General features: G+C 37.3%; 1 protein-coding gene across 1 annotated transcript in view; it reads right to left on the bottom strand.

Annotated features, from left to right (window-relative positions):
- Positions 1 to 1,498: 1,498 nt before the first annotated feature.
- MCMBP (minichromosome maintenance complex binding protein) overlaps positions 1,499 to 15,978 on the bottom strand; it is an 83,698-nt gene continuing 69,218 nt past the window's right edge. The window contains exons 7-14 of the mRNA XM_012642386.1: positions 12,856 to 13,069; positions 12,298 to 12,421; positions 11,000 to 11,117; positions 7,764 to 7,929; positions 6,711 to 6,844; positions 5,385 to 5,549; positions 2,301 to 2,389; positions 1,499 to 1,893 (exon numbers count right to left, since the gene is read on the bottom strand). Of these exons, the coding sequence (XP_012497840.1) occupies positions 1,767 to 1,893; positions 2,301 to 2,389; positions 5,385 to 5,549; positions 6,711 to 6,844; positions 7,764 to 7,929; positions 11,000 to 11,117; positions 12,298 to 12,421; positions 12,856 to 13,069 (1,137 nt within the window). The 3' untranslated portion in view covers positions 1,499 to 1,766. The remainder of the gene's footprint in view (positions 1,894 to 2,300; positions 2,390 to 5,384; positions 5,550 to 6,710; positions 6,845 to 7,763; positions 7,930 to 10,999; positions 11,118 to 12,297; positions 12,422 to 12,855; positions 13,070 to 15,978) is intronic.

The raw sequence follows: 15,978 nt of genomic DNA, 5'->3' as shown, positions 1-15,978 counted from the left end.
GCGCTGCCTGGGTGGGCCTTGAGTAGGAGGGCATCTCCTTGCACACTTTATTTAGCTCTGTCAGGTTTTTCCACCAAGAGGACACGATCTTTTTTCACACAAGATTACATGGGATGCTGAATCTTACAGTTCATGAAGACGAGCCCAAGGTACTGGTAATTTGGGAAGTTTTATTTATTGGAAAGAGGGTTCTTTCAAGGGAACTTTTCTCCAAGACCAAGCAAATTATGTATTTCTCTTTGGTGAATTACAATTTACATTGGCACAATAAACACATGGTAACTAATCTACTTTGTTCTAGGACAATTAAAGAAAATGTATTTCATTTTCACAAATCCAGTTAAGCTTTCATTTTATTTCTAAAAGTTTAAGGAAGATCTAGTCTACCAGTTATAAAAATGAAAACCAGTTAGAATTCTAATATAAACATTATTTACATTAGTTTATAAAAATAGATTTGAATTTAGGAAAAGTTAATATTGAACTAGTAATTTTTACTTCAGTTCATTAGGCATGAATTCCTTGATTTTTCAAGGCTGACCCTGTTTCCTTGGTTAACAATGTCAGTTTAGGCCTTACAGGAAAAATTTTAAGGAATCATTTAATTGATCTGTTTCCAACTAGGTAAGTTACTTACTAGAAGAAATTAATCTTTATACATACCATTCATAGCTTAAAGTAACATTCTAACCTTTCTGAAGATCCTTGTTGCCACGATTATGTTACTTATAGTAATTTGATATTTTTGTTCCTTTAAAAGTTGGATATTAAAACTAATTGGTCTGGGGAAAATCTACCTGCAGTTGTATCAGGCTTTTACTGGAGTAGCAGATACTATTAGTTGATCTAACACATCTAGAACTGATAAACTCATAAAAAGCTAAAAATCTAATATAATCAACCAAAGTAAATGAGACATGTTAATATTAGGAAGATAATTAAAAACCATTCTTTCTAAAGAGGTACTATTTTGTTTTCATACTTAGGCAAAATTTTGTAGGGCAGCATTCCCTTAAGTGTGGTTCCCAAATGCACTGGGATGTAATGAGAAAAATAAGGATAATGTAGTGGGGTTTATCTTGAGATTGTCCTTTTATGAAAAAAAGTGATAATGCAGTTCTTTCTCTCAGATTACTTGGTAAAATAAATTGGTAACCCTACAGTCCCCAAACTTTTTGGAAATATTACTGCTGATCCATGAATTCCAAAAGTTTGGGAACCACTGCCATGCAAAAGACTAGTTTTGCAGGCTGTTAAGTGGGAAAAAGTTTCTGTGGCCAAGTGCCTGGGAAATGACAATCCAGAATTTCCCATGGTCCTGTGAGTCAATGGCACGCACAGCCCATTTCCATAACTTGGACTACTGAGCACACCCAGCCCCGTCGTTAATTGGCAAGACAGAAATATGAAGCACACAATTCTCATATGAAATTAACATCAGCAATTCAACAGAGTCTGGCCTATGACTTATCTGAAGCTAAGGAAATGGTATAATCAGCATTAGTCAACAGTAAACTTTTAATATCAAATACTTTTTTTACATCATTACTAATTTATATAATTATAAAACAAACTTGAAAAGCTCCATAAAACCAGTAAGGTAAAAGCCCTTACTGAATATCATATAAACTTCAGATGTTACCAGGCTTAATTTCAGGAAAAGTCATTGGTTTGTGATACAAATTATCTATAAAACAATGTGGTATAAATGATATTTGAATTTTATAATAATGTGACTACAATTATTCTTCATAGGCCTCCGATCTTTAAAGTTCATTTCCATTCACACACTTTTGCTGCTGAAGCCTGGTTCTTCTTAGAGACTCCAGCTGCTTTGCTCTTAGCCATCGTTCCCTTGACAGTGTTGTCTGACCAGCACTGAGAGACAGACACCTGGTGTGAAATACAGAAATGAATTTAAGTCTGGAGCAAGCACAGTAAGCTTTTAATTTTTTCTAAGACCCAGGAATACTTTTAAATGTAACTGTCCATGTTAGGAGACAAGACCATCTGGTAGCTACACACAAGTCAACAGCCAAGTTATACTTCTACAAAGGCAGCTTTTAAGAGTCAGAATTGGAGGGTGGCTCGCTCTTTGAAACTTGGAGAACAAGCAGCATGCCTGTTTTCACTGAAGAGGTCACCAGCCAAACGCAGTGCCCCCTCAATGAGCCCTTTTATATGGAGTTACTAAAAGGAAAAGTTCGTTTCCGTTTTTAGAAGTCTGCCTTAGTTAATGCTGAATAAATCAGGAGACTTACAGCTTACTGAAAAAGCAATTACAGACATGCGCTACTTACCGAGCCACCACAAGCAGCTGGTGGAGATCGTCAGCGGTGATGCTCTGAGGGTCATTCTTACGCATTTCCACAAAGTCATCCTCAACTGCCTTTATCAAAAGAGTAAATGGACTTTAAAACTACCCCTTAATGAACAGTTTTAAGAAGAAATGACATTTGTGGTGGTGTAAGGTTAAGGACAGTAACATGGTCCCTTGACTGCTTTAAAAATGAGGATGTCAGCCTTGCCTTAGACAAAAGGAGACAATATGGGTGAAAACACTGAGAACCAAAACTTTATACTGATGAAGTAATGCCATTGATGAAAATATTCTAAACAAAATAATGAAACTCAGATTAATTTGAGAAGGTCACACAAACATATAAATCAGCAACTAGCACAGCAAATATGATGCTTTTCAACAAAGGGAAGAGTGCTATATTAGTGAAATGGTAGAGCAAGGACCTCTAAAAATTGTCCCCACCATTAAAGCAACAAGAACACCGATCGAAACTAACCTCTTCAAAAGTCTGGAAATAAACCACACACTTCAGCAATCCAGACAGCATTTGTGCAAGAAAACCAGGTGACTCTTGGTAAGAACGTTGACCTTTGTGGCATTTTACCTTGCCCTAGTCCTATGTTCCAGCCCCTGTCCCACTGGGTGACAGCCTTGAAAACCAATAGCCTGGCAACCTCCAGAAAGGGCAGAACAGGGCTGGAGCTTCTTCAAAGTGCCATTCCCAGAGTGGGTCCCTGGAAGAACCCACTTGCAAAGCTGTCTTTATTTAAACTGACTTGAAGCCTACCCAGGAGGAACAGCCTCTTTCCCCAGGGTATTTACCAAAAATAATCACAAGAAATTATTGATCCTCTTGGCTGTCTCAGACATTGGATAATAGTTGTGGCAAATGACAGGTTAACCAAAACCCTTAAATAGAAAAGCTGGGGAATGAGATGTCCACAGAGGGCTTTGAAAACCTCACAGGCCTTCTAGGAATTTAGAAGGCCACACGCGTACTCAGAGACCTTAAGCTACCATCCTCTGGATAACCTCAAGGCTCTGTGTAAGCAGGAAATGAAGGATAAGGCAGGGTTGTAAACTGTGTGGCTAACTGTTGAAGGCATATACCAACATGTATGCGGAGCTCCTCACCCTGAGACTGGGAGACTTACTACTTGCAGGCATTTAAGGAAATTTTTGTCCAATAATTAACCACAAAACTAGCAGCAGAGACTTCAGTGCCCACATGCAACAAAGCAGACTTTATAGAATTAGTGCAAAAAAGTCACCAACAACAAACTCTAGGGAGGTTTAATGTCCAGAATCTGATTTCTAGAGCAGAGTTGTGATATTACACTTAAAATGTCTGATTTCAAACAAAAAGATGAGACAAAGAAAGAAACAAGAAGGTATGGCCCACCATTTGGGGAAAAAGGAATCAAAAGAAACTGTCCCTGAGGAAACCCAAACATCAGACTTCCTGGACAAAGACTTTAAATTGGCTCTTTTAAATATATTCAAAGAGCTAAAGGAAGCTACATATAAAGAACTGAAGGAAAATATGAGAATGATCTGTCACAAAATAGAGAATATCAATAAAAAGACAAATACTTTTTTAAAAGAAGCAAATAGAAATTCTGGAGTTGAGGCCAGGCGTGGTGGCTCACGCCTGTCATCTTAGCACTCTGGGATGCTGAGGTGGGAGGATCGCTTGAGCTCAGGAGTTCGAGACCAGTTTAAGCAAGAGTGAGACCCCATCTCTACTAAAAATAGAAAAAATTAGCCGGGCATGGTGGCGCATGCCTGTAGTCCCAGCTACTTGGGGAGGCTGAGGCAGGAGGATCACCTGAGCCCAGGAGTTTGAGGTTGCTGTGAGCTAGGCTGACGCCACTGCACTCTAGCCAGGGCAACAGAGTGAGACTGTCTTAAAAAAAAAAAAAAAATGCTGCAGTTGAGAAATACAGTAACTGATAAAAAAATTCACTAGAGGTATTCAGCAGTTTGAGCAGGAAGATGAAAAAATGAGTAAACCTGAAGACAGGTTGACTGACATTACCTGGTCTGTGAAACATTAAGAAAAAAGAATGAGAAAAAAATGAACAGACGTCCTGTAGGGTACCATCCACTGCACCAACATACATATCATGGGGGTGCCGCCAGAGGGAGAGGAGAGAAATGGGCAGAAAGAATTTAAATCAACAATGGCCAAAACCTTCCCAAATTTGTTGAAAACTTCCCCCCAAATGTACACTAATCTATACCTCCAAACTCAACAAACTCCATACAGGATAAATTCAAAGAGATACATACCTAAACGCATCAGTCAAAACTGTCAAAAGTCAAAGAGAGATCTTGAAAGCATCAAGAGAAAAATGACTCTGTATAAAAAATCCTCTCATCAGAAATTAGCTAATTTCTCATTAGAAACCAGAGGCCAGAAAGGAGTGAGAGGACATATTCAAAGTGATAAGAAGATGACTATAAACCACAAATTCTACATCCCAGCCTTTAAGGAGAAATTAAGAAATTCCAGATAAATAAAAACTGAAACATGAACCCACATAAAGAATGCTGGTAAAGGTGGTAAAGGTAACTATATAGATAAATACAAAAAAAGAGTATAAATGTCTTTTTTGTTTACAACTCTTTTTTTCTGATTTTAAGACAACTGTAAAAACAATAATTATAAATGTGTTGATGGGCATACAATGTATAAAGGTGTAATTTGTATGACAAAAACAGCACAAAGGAGAGGAGAAGAAATGGACTTACAGAAGAGCAAAGTCTTTGTATATTGTAATTAAACTGGCATTAATCTGTAACAGATTGTTACAGTTAACATGTTAATTTTAGCCCTCAGGGCAACCACTAAGAAAGTAACTTTAAAAATATTGTAAGGGAAACTTCAAGTGAATCAAAAGGGACAATAGAAAATATCTATCTCAAACAAAAAAAGACAATGAAGTAATAGAGAAACAAAAAAGATACTACATATAAAAAACAAATAGCAAAATTATGTCATCAGCAATTACAGCAAATGTAAATTAGTTAAACACTACAATTCAACACAGGGAAATCCTTTATTCTAACCCAAACATACCTTGGTTATTTCATCAGATATGCTATAATCCAGGAATCTCAAAAGGGTTAGATAAATGCGGAATTTGTTCAGCACAGAAGGCAGCACCGCTGAGAGAAGGCTGTTCATGTACTCCTCCATGTTTGGTGGAATTAGCTGGGGTTGTAAGTGAATCTGGCAGTCTGCCTGAAAGGAGAAAACAGTACACAGTATTTTTCAAGTTCCTAAATTAATCTACATTTTTAGGAAGATGCATCATCTCTATCAGCCCCTAAAGAAATTAGAAAATAAAATAGCACTGATTACTTAGGATGATATTAATTTACATGCTCTCTATAACTACATCTCAGCAATAATTACAAAAGTCAGCTTTTTCTTGATTACTTATAAAGTTTCCTCAGCAGTATCGGTAAGCATACCAAAAAAGTAGCCAACCTCCAAAGAGCAGCTAATTAAAATGTTTATCGGCCGGGCGTGGTGGCTCACGCCTGTAATCCTAGTACTCTGGGAAGCTGAGGCGGGCGGATTGTTTGAGCTCAGGAGTTTGAAACCAGCCTGAGCAAGAGCGAGACCCCGTCTCTACTAAAAATAGAAAGAAATTAATCAGACAACTAAAAACATATAGAAAAAATTAGCCGGGCATGGTGGCGCATGCCTGTAGTCCCAGCTACTCGGGAGGCTGAGGCAGGAGGATCGCTTGAGCCCAGGAGTCTGAGGTTGCTGTGAGCTAGGCTGATGCCACAGCACTCACTCTAGCCTGGGCAAAAGAGTGAGACTCTGTCTCAAAAAAAAAAAAAAAAAATCACACTTTCCCACAGAAAACTTACCAATGAGCCATTTCATTCTTAGTCATAGATGTTTCTCATCAATCATAGGTGAACACTATTATACAGAGAAACTATACACCTTTTAAACTGGGAGTATTTCTCATCATCCTCAGAATTAAAAGCTCTCTTTATCATTGCCATAAAGCATAAAAATAATTACCAAGTGATTAGGGACATTTTAAAAGGAACTAAAATATCTGTCACATAAGATTGGCAGAAAACGACAGGTCAAAGGCAACAAGAATATAAATCTGGAAGTTAATCAATTTATAGACAACTTCTACTTTCTATGCTTAGATACAGGAGTTTCTGTTGCCAACAGTTTTGCTTGTCTAGTGATTTGCTGAGTTTTCATCCCATGGCAGTATAAAATAATCAACTCCTTTAATAATCGGTAGTCAAGTCACAATTTTTTTTAAACACTTGTAACTTATTAATAATAAGGAGCACCAAGAAACAACATAAATGTAGATATCTTTCCAATATCAACCTCCTTCCATTTAAAAATGACTCATCATACCGGGAGGAGTGACCTTCCCTCCGAAGTAATAAAAACATTAATATTGCAGGGGAATTCCATCTGGTGGTAACTGAAGTCATAATCCACCTTTTGCCAAGTTATCAGGTTGCTCAGGGCAGTCACATTGTGAACACCTACAAAAGAAAATTTGCAGTCATTTGACTTTAATTACCTAATAAACAAATTAGTTTCGCTGACATTGATTATAAGACATGAGATTTCTACTGCTTTAATGAAGGATATGAGGTTATTAAGCTAAACCACTAAGCTAAATGTTCACTAGGTAATAGTCTTCACAGACAGTACTAGTTAAGCTAGAACTTTCTGAGGTCAACATTCCCCAAAATCTAATACCTAGCACCTGGTATGCAACCAGACATAAAATAGGTTCCCACTAAGTATGATCACTTTCTAGGTGTGTTCACAGGGCTAAAATAATATGGTAGGACTAAAGCTATTTTTATACATAGATAAGGCTAGTGAACTTTACCGATTTTATGCCCACCTTTGCCTCAAATGTGCCCAGTCTACATTATTTTTACTTCTACCTTTACCTATTGAATTTATCACCAGCAGTGTCTTCTTAATTCTCTTCATTTGACAAAGCATCTGCTTTCTTGTAATTTTATAACATGTACCATAATTGAGGTTATTTCAAACCATCTGATCTATTAAATATTTTTTTCAGTGATTCTCTGAAAAATGTTTAAAACTTCATAATGGGAGATAAAAAACATTTTATTATATATATCTTTTCTACACTTCTCTTCGGAGGTAACAGATGACTAAAGACAAAACTTCCTCCCATTTCAGCCTTTAAAAAGCTATTTGTTCTACAGTACTATTTCTAGAATACTATGACAAAACATAGTTGTGATGCACAATTTAGTTTTTAATATATGCATTAATCCAATTCATGTCAAGCCTTTATCTTAAATATTTGTTAAATGTGAATTTGTCTTTGTCCACAGACATTCTTCTAAAAAGTCACAACTAGATCTGGCTTCAGCAGGAGGGAATTTAGAAATGGAAGGGAAACATCTATGTATCTACCTGGGGTGTCTAGCTGCCCTTGCTCCAGAAGAGTCTCATCAATTACAAGTGAAGTATTGTTGGGCAGCTGAAGAAGTCCACTGACCAAGCGATTGGCTGTGTAGTCTTTGTGGGGAATGAATTTCAAATGGTTCATGTTCTCTATAGTCATCTGTAGACGAAAAGACTGCAAAGAAACATTTTTTAATGAGCAAGGATCTAAGTTTCCCTGTTTTAAGAAAATATACATTTAAACACTGTGCTTTATATGGAAAAAATGATCTTATAAGTTTCTAAGGGAGTAGTGATACAGTGATATGGTTTCTTGAACTCTTGGAAGCAAAAATAATATCTATATCATACATTAGAATTTCATTTATTCTATGAGCTGCTTTATTCTCAAATGTCTTGTTCAATATTCTTGAAGAATAATTTTTATCACCAATGATGCAAATGGTAGACAACTGACATACAAATATCAGATATCCCGAAGCTTAACTTCTTTTATGTAATACAAGCTAGCAAAAAAAAAAAAAAAAAAAAAAAGTTTATTTTATTCATCAAGATACAGAGAGGGTTTAATTTTCCTCTAAGCTCTTTGAGTTAAAAGCATATTGATGCATCATAAACTACTACAGACTTTTTTGAACAAACTTTTCAGTAAAAAATCAAGGAGCAGAGCACACCAAGCTGTGGTGAGGTGCTGCAGTTCTCATGACTTATGCCAACCAGGCCATGTGCCGCCTTCTCATCCAGTCCAACACACTATCTACTCAACCCAGAGCCACCCTCCTCCTCTGGCACCCTGAGCCCGCCGCTCTCAACACCCTCTTCACTCTGCTTCATGTGCCAGTCCACTCTCCTACCACTCCAGCTGAGAAAGGACGTGTGGTGGGGGTGGACACAGGAGGTCGAGGGGGCCCGGGAAGAGACCACATTACAGATACAAATGAACAGCCCTTAAAGAAGCAGGGCCTGTTGGGTCTAGCCTCGGCTCTGCCATATAAGCACAAGCAGGTCACTCGTGCTGTTGTGAAAACTAAATAAAATATTAGAGGCAAGTGTTTTGAAAAAGTTGACAGTGCTAGCCAGACATAAACACAGGGGTGATATAAGGGAATGAGATACAGTAAAAAAGTAAACAAACTCACTGCAAAGTGACACAGAATCAAAAGGAAATACCTTATCATGTTATAACCTTTAGTACCTCCCTCAGAAAACCATTTCACACTTAAAAATATAATTCATATACCGAGAATGTGTGTGCTACTTAAATCTTGGCCTCACAGATTGAGTGGCCCCAGGCTGCTCCTCCGACCTCACCTTCCTCATTCTCACCAGTGCTTATCCTACACCTGCTACGCTGGCCTCTCTGCTGGCACTCCTCAAACAGGCCAAGCACACTGCCGCCTCAGTGCCTTTCCATTTGTTCTCTCTGCATAGGATAGACACTTCCCAGCAGCCATCTGGCTGGCTTGCTTCTGTACTTCCATCAAGTCTCTCCTGAATACCACCGTGTTGGCAAGGCCTTCCCTGTCTCCACCATACACGCTGGCAGCTGCCCCCGGGCCTACTGTCATCACTCCTCTCCCCTTCCTGGGGCTTTATTGTTCTTCAGGGCACTTAAATGACATACTATATATATTATTTGCTGGTCTTCCACCACAAAAATTTAAACTCTTGTGAGTATATAGGATCTGACTGTTTCAGTAATTCTCAAAATGTGGTCCAAGGAAGCCTCAGGGAATTGCTGCAACCCTTTTATGGGATTGATCAGGTCAAAATCATGCATGGATAAAAGATCCTATCGATGTGCAATATAGATCAATGAATTTTACTACAGCAGAGTACGAAAAGTTTCAGACTGGGCGTGGTGGCTCATGCCTGTAATCTCAGCACTCTGGGGGATGGAGGAGGATCACCTGAGGCCAGGAGTTTGAGAACAGCCTGGGCAACACATCAAGATCCCATCTCTATAAAAATTTTAAAAATTAGCAGGGCATACACCTATAGTTCCAGCTACTTAGGAGGCTGAAGCAGGAGGACTACTTGAGCCCAGGAGTTCGAGGCTGTAGTGAGCTATGATTGTACTACTGCACTCCAGCCTGGGTGAGTGAGACCCTATCAGCTGCCAAAAAAAAAAAAAAAAAGATTTTAGATTCCACACTTCAATTATATTTAAGAAAATGCCATGTGGTCTAGTATCAAAAAGGAATACCCAGAGTTATATGAAAAGGTTATTAAAACAGTCTTTCCTTTACCAACTATTTTTCCATCTGCGTAAGGCCAGCTTTCCTTCATATACTTCAATCAAAACACCATATTACAACAGACTGAATGCAGAAGCAAATGAGAATCCAGTCGACTTCTATTAATCTAGACATTAAAGAGATTTGCAGAAATGTTAAACAATGTCACTTTTATCAGTAATTTCTTTTGATTTTGGAAAAGTTGCTTTTGTAAAGATGTTTATGTTTATATGTAATCAATTTATTATTTTTAATATTTTATTTTGTTTTAATTTCCAATGTGGTAAATTAATGATAAATATAACCCACATAAAAAAATAACTCTTTGAATCCTCAATACTTTTTTCAGAGTGTAAAGTAAATCTAAGGAGAGTAAGAACTGTTGGTCTACTCTGCTCCACTGCTGCTTCTCGAGGGCCTGGAAGAGAGCTAGCATTCAGAGACACAAAAAATTTCACTCAATGATCTAATGCAACCTCTTAAATTTCCAAAGAGGTGATCAATATTTTTAGCCACACAACTAATCAGAAGCAATTCCCCTTTTCCTAAGATCTTACCACCACACAAATACTGTATTCCAGATGGCCTGGCAAATAAAGTTAGCTCACTTTTCAAACAGGAATCAAAATTGAGGCAATGGAGATAAAGATCTTTATTACCTCAGCTAAAAGAATAATGCTTCTATAATTTAGAGTTTATTTAGATTTAAGATTTTAACACAAAGGATACCAAATTGCGCAAACAAATTGACATCAACAGAGTATAATTTTAAAGAAATTATTATAATTGTGTTAATTGTTAGACTTACAGAAATTTGTGTTAAGGCAATTAAAAAGTGAAATGTTTAGGGGAGAGGAGATTTTAAATTATGTAATGTGGCAGGTTTTGTTTCCCCTTAAATGAAATCTACTAAAATTTCAAAGTTAAACATTTAGGTTGAATGAAAGGCAATTAGATGGATGTGTTAAGTGTGCTTAGGTTTATAATATATACTTATATTGATCTTACAGCTGGCACAAGATGTTGAATAATTCGATATAAGTGTTCTGTGAAAGTACTATTCCGTGGGCAACCACTCAAGTTAACTGTAAATTTTCCTAGTGGAAGAACATCTCTTCTTGAATATCTAGGGGGGGAAAAAAAAGAAATCATTAAGATACTGAAGTTATTTCCTGATTTCCACTGAAAAGCAAATACAATTAGCTTAATATTATCATTAAAAATAAAGAACATTCTGACCATTTATCAGAATAACAGCAATACAAATAATAGCCAATATTTATAAGTGCTGATCATGTGCTAAGGATTGTTCTGAAGTCTTAAATGTTTTCTCATTAATCCCCAAACATTTTGAGGTAGGTACTATTATCTTCATTTTACAGATGGGAAATCCGAGGCACAGAGATTTTACGTAACATGTTCTGCTACCCAGGAAGTGATAGGATTTGAACCCAGGTAGTTTGGTTCCATAATCTGTACTCTCAACCATTATGCACTACTGCCTCCGATCCCATCTGAGGAAAGATAACATTCCATCGGAAGATGTTACTGCAGTGTTATTTATAATAGAGAAAAACTAGGAAAACTTAACATCTAGGGAAATGGTTATAGTATGGTACAACTATATAATGAAATACAAAGTTCATGAAGTGTTATGGTGGGAAAATGTTTAATATATATTAAATGCTAAAAACAAGATATAGATCTGTGCTTAGAGTATAACTGAGCTCTGTGCAGTTACGTACACAGAAAGAAAACAAAGATGAATGTGTACCAAAATGTTAACTGGGATTATCTTTAAGTAGTGAGATTATAGACGATTTCTATTTTCTTCTACATGTTCTTGAAACTTGTCAAAGCAGTACATTAGTTTTGAAATCAGGAAACAAAGAAATACAATGGAGTGAGAGGGCGAGGTGCTAGTGTCAACAGGATACGTTAAATGTGCACGTGATGTACCTTGTTCACTGTTTTTAGAAGCAAAGCCTTGGGATGTATAAACAGAGAATTCAGAATGCAAAAAGAATAAAAATAGCTCATTTTATTCATCAGCTAGGTCCTTTATCCGATTTTGGCTCTAAAGTTTAAGGGGACATAATCAAAATGCCAAAAGTGAAACTGAGAAAAGGTGAAAAAAGGAATTTGTTTATGATCTGATCTAACACTTGTTACACTGAACAAATAAAAACCACTTGATGAAGCCTAATAAACTAAAACATACAACTTATATCACAAATTTTCCTGCTCTTTTCCACTTTCTACACACATCGAACTCCCTTAATTCCCACCAGGAATATAGCACTTACACTGTAGAGATGAGATGTAATATAAGGTATTCAGCAGCCAAACTGTCCCCCAAAAGGGCATGAGTGAGGAACCCAAGCAGTTCTGCCCTGACTGGAGACAATTCGGACATGAAACTTGAAACAACTGGAGGAGGAAGGGAGACCAGATTCAGAATACACACACCAGTTCCTTGCAAGCGTCTTGTGGTAAAAAATAACAATGTGAACCAAGTACAATTCAGTAGATGACTAGTATAGACTTAAAATATTGATCAATAAATGATGCCAATCTTAAAAGTAAGACAGCTTTGTATGCTCTTTTTTCAGCCTAATTTCTTTTTTTGTTGTTTTTTTTTTTTCTTTCTCCCCAATTAATCTGAACATAGATCAAGTAGCCTAATTTCAGTGAAGACAATTAAGAGGAAAATGGGGCAAAGAAACAGAGATTACTGGAAAAATTTATTCTGACAAATGAGGACCTGACTTTTGACTCCACTATAAGCACACGTTACAGGCAGCTCCAGACACACACTGAGGCTAACAGTCACTAGTTCACTAGGCTTTAACACTTACACTTACAGGTTTTGCTCTCCTCTTTGTTAAGGCAAGCAGGCAATAATGGGTTGATGTGTTGCAACTTCTGGGCTAAAATCACATGAATTCTTGGCACTAATGAAGCAGGAGGACTGTGTACTCTCTGCTCTTCTGCTGTGTCTGTGCACTCCATTGGATCCAGCAGTGCAGAGGCGTCCCTGCGGAGAGACAATAAAGCTTCAATTTGGAGACATATCAGCTGTACAGATGTAAAAATAATATGCATCTCTAAAGACAAAATTAGAATTCAAGGCAAGAATATTTTTACCTGTACATCTCCTGTAAGAACAGAAAGTGGCTTCTCACTATAAAATGTTATTTCACACAGATTTCAAGCTAGTTAGGTCATATTATGATATAATGTATTTATTTCATTCTTTAAGAACAATAATATTTCTTACTCAATATGCTATCACTGCAATAAATGAGATCCAGGATGTTACTCATTTTAAGGTTATTTCAAAACACAGATACTCTTTCTTCAACTATCAGCTGAGATATCAAATACTTCACAGCGCATCTCAAAAACTGGGGTCTTCAAAGGAAAAAAAGACATTCTATAATAAAGACATCTGCACTCAAATGTTTATGGCAGCACAATTCACAATAGCAAAGATGTGGAAACAACCCAAGTGCCCATCAATACATGAGTGGATTAATAAAATGTGGTTATGTGTACCATGGAGTTCTACTCAGCCACAAAAAAAAATGTTGACCTAGCACCTCTTGCATTATCCTGGATAGAGCTTGAGCCCATCCTTCGAAGTGAGGTATCACAAGAATGGAAAAACAAGCACCACATGTACTCCCCATCAAATTGGTACTAACTGATCAACACTAAAGTCCTCACATAGTATTAATATTCACTGGGTGCTGTTCGGGTGGGAGGGGGCTGGTGGGGGGGGGTAAACTCACAACTAATGGATGCAGAGCACACTGTATGGGGGAAGTGCACGCTTGTAGCCCTGGCTTAGGTGAGGCAAAGGCATTATATGTAACCAAAATGTTTGCACCCCCATAATATTCTGAAATAATAATAAAAAAAAAAACCTGGGGTCTTTTTCTCAAATGCAATCTGGTATCTATTATTCATTGTGTGGAGAATCTATTCATCTCTATCTTGCTAATGATTTTTCCTAAATTTTATTCTTGCATGATACTTTCCTTGAATAGTGAGTGGACAAGCTATGAAAATAAAGGGAGAATTTTTCAGATTTGCTAAATAAATTAGCAGATGATAGATTTATTGTGAGATGACTGAAACAAGTAACTAAAATGTTTTTAGATCTTCAGACTTTAATAAATTCTACAGACTCTAGAGTAATAAATTCATACGACTATTTCCTTTTACTATGAGAATGATAACCTTTTACATAGTACATAACACATGAGGGCAATGTTCAACGCTTTGCACACATAAATTCATTAAAACCTCACAACTACCCTTATTTATAATGAGGAAACAAAGCTGAAGGTCACACAGCTAGTAAGTGGTCAAATAAGGATTCCAACCCAAGGCCATGTGCCTGTCTGTGCTCTTAACCTCTAAACTAAACTGCCGCAATAATGAAGTAACTAAAGCAGGAAAGTCATCATAACCAGAAATTGCCAATATCAGCAATTTTATATACTATAATTAAGGGATTGTTATTCAGGTTTATTAAACTTGTTTAAAATTTTTATTTTGCACCGTTTCTTTTTAGTGTGAAAAATGTAAAGTTCTTCCTATGCAGAAATCAAGACAAATATCCAGTATTCAACAAGGGAAGTCTATTGTAGAGCAGGAACGTCAGTCCTTTCTCTTGGCAACCTCAGAACAAAAGAGTATAAGGAAGATCTGATTTCCCGGATATACTGTTCAGCAAAAACAAACAAACAAACAAAAACCCAAAAAACAAAAGTATAGGTGGGACGTGGTGGCTCATGCCTGTAATCCCAGCACTGTGGGAGGCCGAAGTAGGAGGATTGCCTGAACCCAGCAAGCAAGAGTGAGACCCCTGTCTCTACTAAAAATAGAAAAATCGTGGTGTGCACCTGTAGTCCCAAGCTACTCAGGAGGCTGAGGCAGGAGGATCCCTTGAGCCCAGGAGTTTGAGGTTGCAGTGAGCTATGATGACACCATTGCACTCTACCCAAAGTGACAGAGTAAAACTTTGTCTCAAAAAAAAAGAAAAAAAAAAAAGGAAATTGAACCTATCTCCTCCCTTTCATATTCTTATTAAAGTATAAAACAGCACATATCCTATGCCAACTTTTATAGAAGAAAACAGTGGGAACAGAATATACACAGATCTACCTATTTTTGTAAAAAAGAAACACATGAAGGATAAACCAGAAACCGAGAATAAAGGTTCCCTAAGGAAGCTGGGTGGGAACAGGCAAGCAAGAATGGGGATAAGCAGGGAATAGTACTCCTGACAGCTTTCTGTATAGTTTTGATTTGGCAACAATATTAACATTTCCTACACTTAAAAAAAAAATCAAAACAATAGGGGGGGAGAAAAAACTCTGAAATGAAACACAATCAGACCCAAATGAACCTCTATAAAACCTATAATAGAATCACATTGGAAGGGGAGAAAAGTTAACCAAGTTACCTTGGAACACAGTAGTCTGACTATATAGCCTCCCACTAAAATAAAAAAGAGGCCAGGCACAATGGCTTGCCTGGAAATAAATGTAGAAGGAATGCCAGATAATAAATGCAGAAGGAATGACTGAGTTAGACAATTGCCAACATGGCAATAACTGATTCAAGCAAGAATCATCAATCCCAGCACTTTGGGAGGCCAAGGCAGGAGGACTGATTGAGGCCAGGAGTTCCGAGGCCAGCCTGGGCAACATAGTGAGATCTCATCTCTACAAAAAATAAGAAAAATTAGCCAGGTGTGGTGGCATGTGCCTGTAGTCCTAGCTACTCAGGAGGCTGAAGCAGGAGGATTGCCTGAGCCCAGGAGTTCGAGGCTGCAGTGAGCTATGATCGCAACATTGCACCCCAGTTTAGTGACAGATTCCATCTTAAAAAAAAAAAAAAAAAAAATTAAAAAAAAAACACCCAAAACGGAAACAAACACTGAACTCTAGTTACTAGGTTTGTGTTTTATAGTG

This window comes from Propithecus coquereli, unplaced genomic scaffold (assembly GCF_000956105.1).
Source record: "Propithecus coquereli isolate 6110/MARCELLA unplaced genomic scaffold, Pcoq_1.0 Scaffold179, whole genome shotgun sequence".
NCBI lineage: Eukaryota > Metazoa > Chordata > Mammalia > Primates > Indriidae > Propithecus > Propithecus coquereli.
This window is presented reverse-complemented; position numbering and strand designations above follow the sequence as displayed.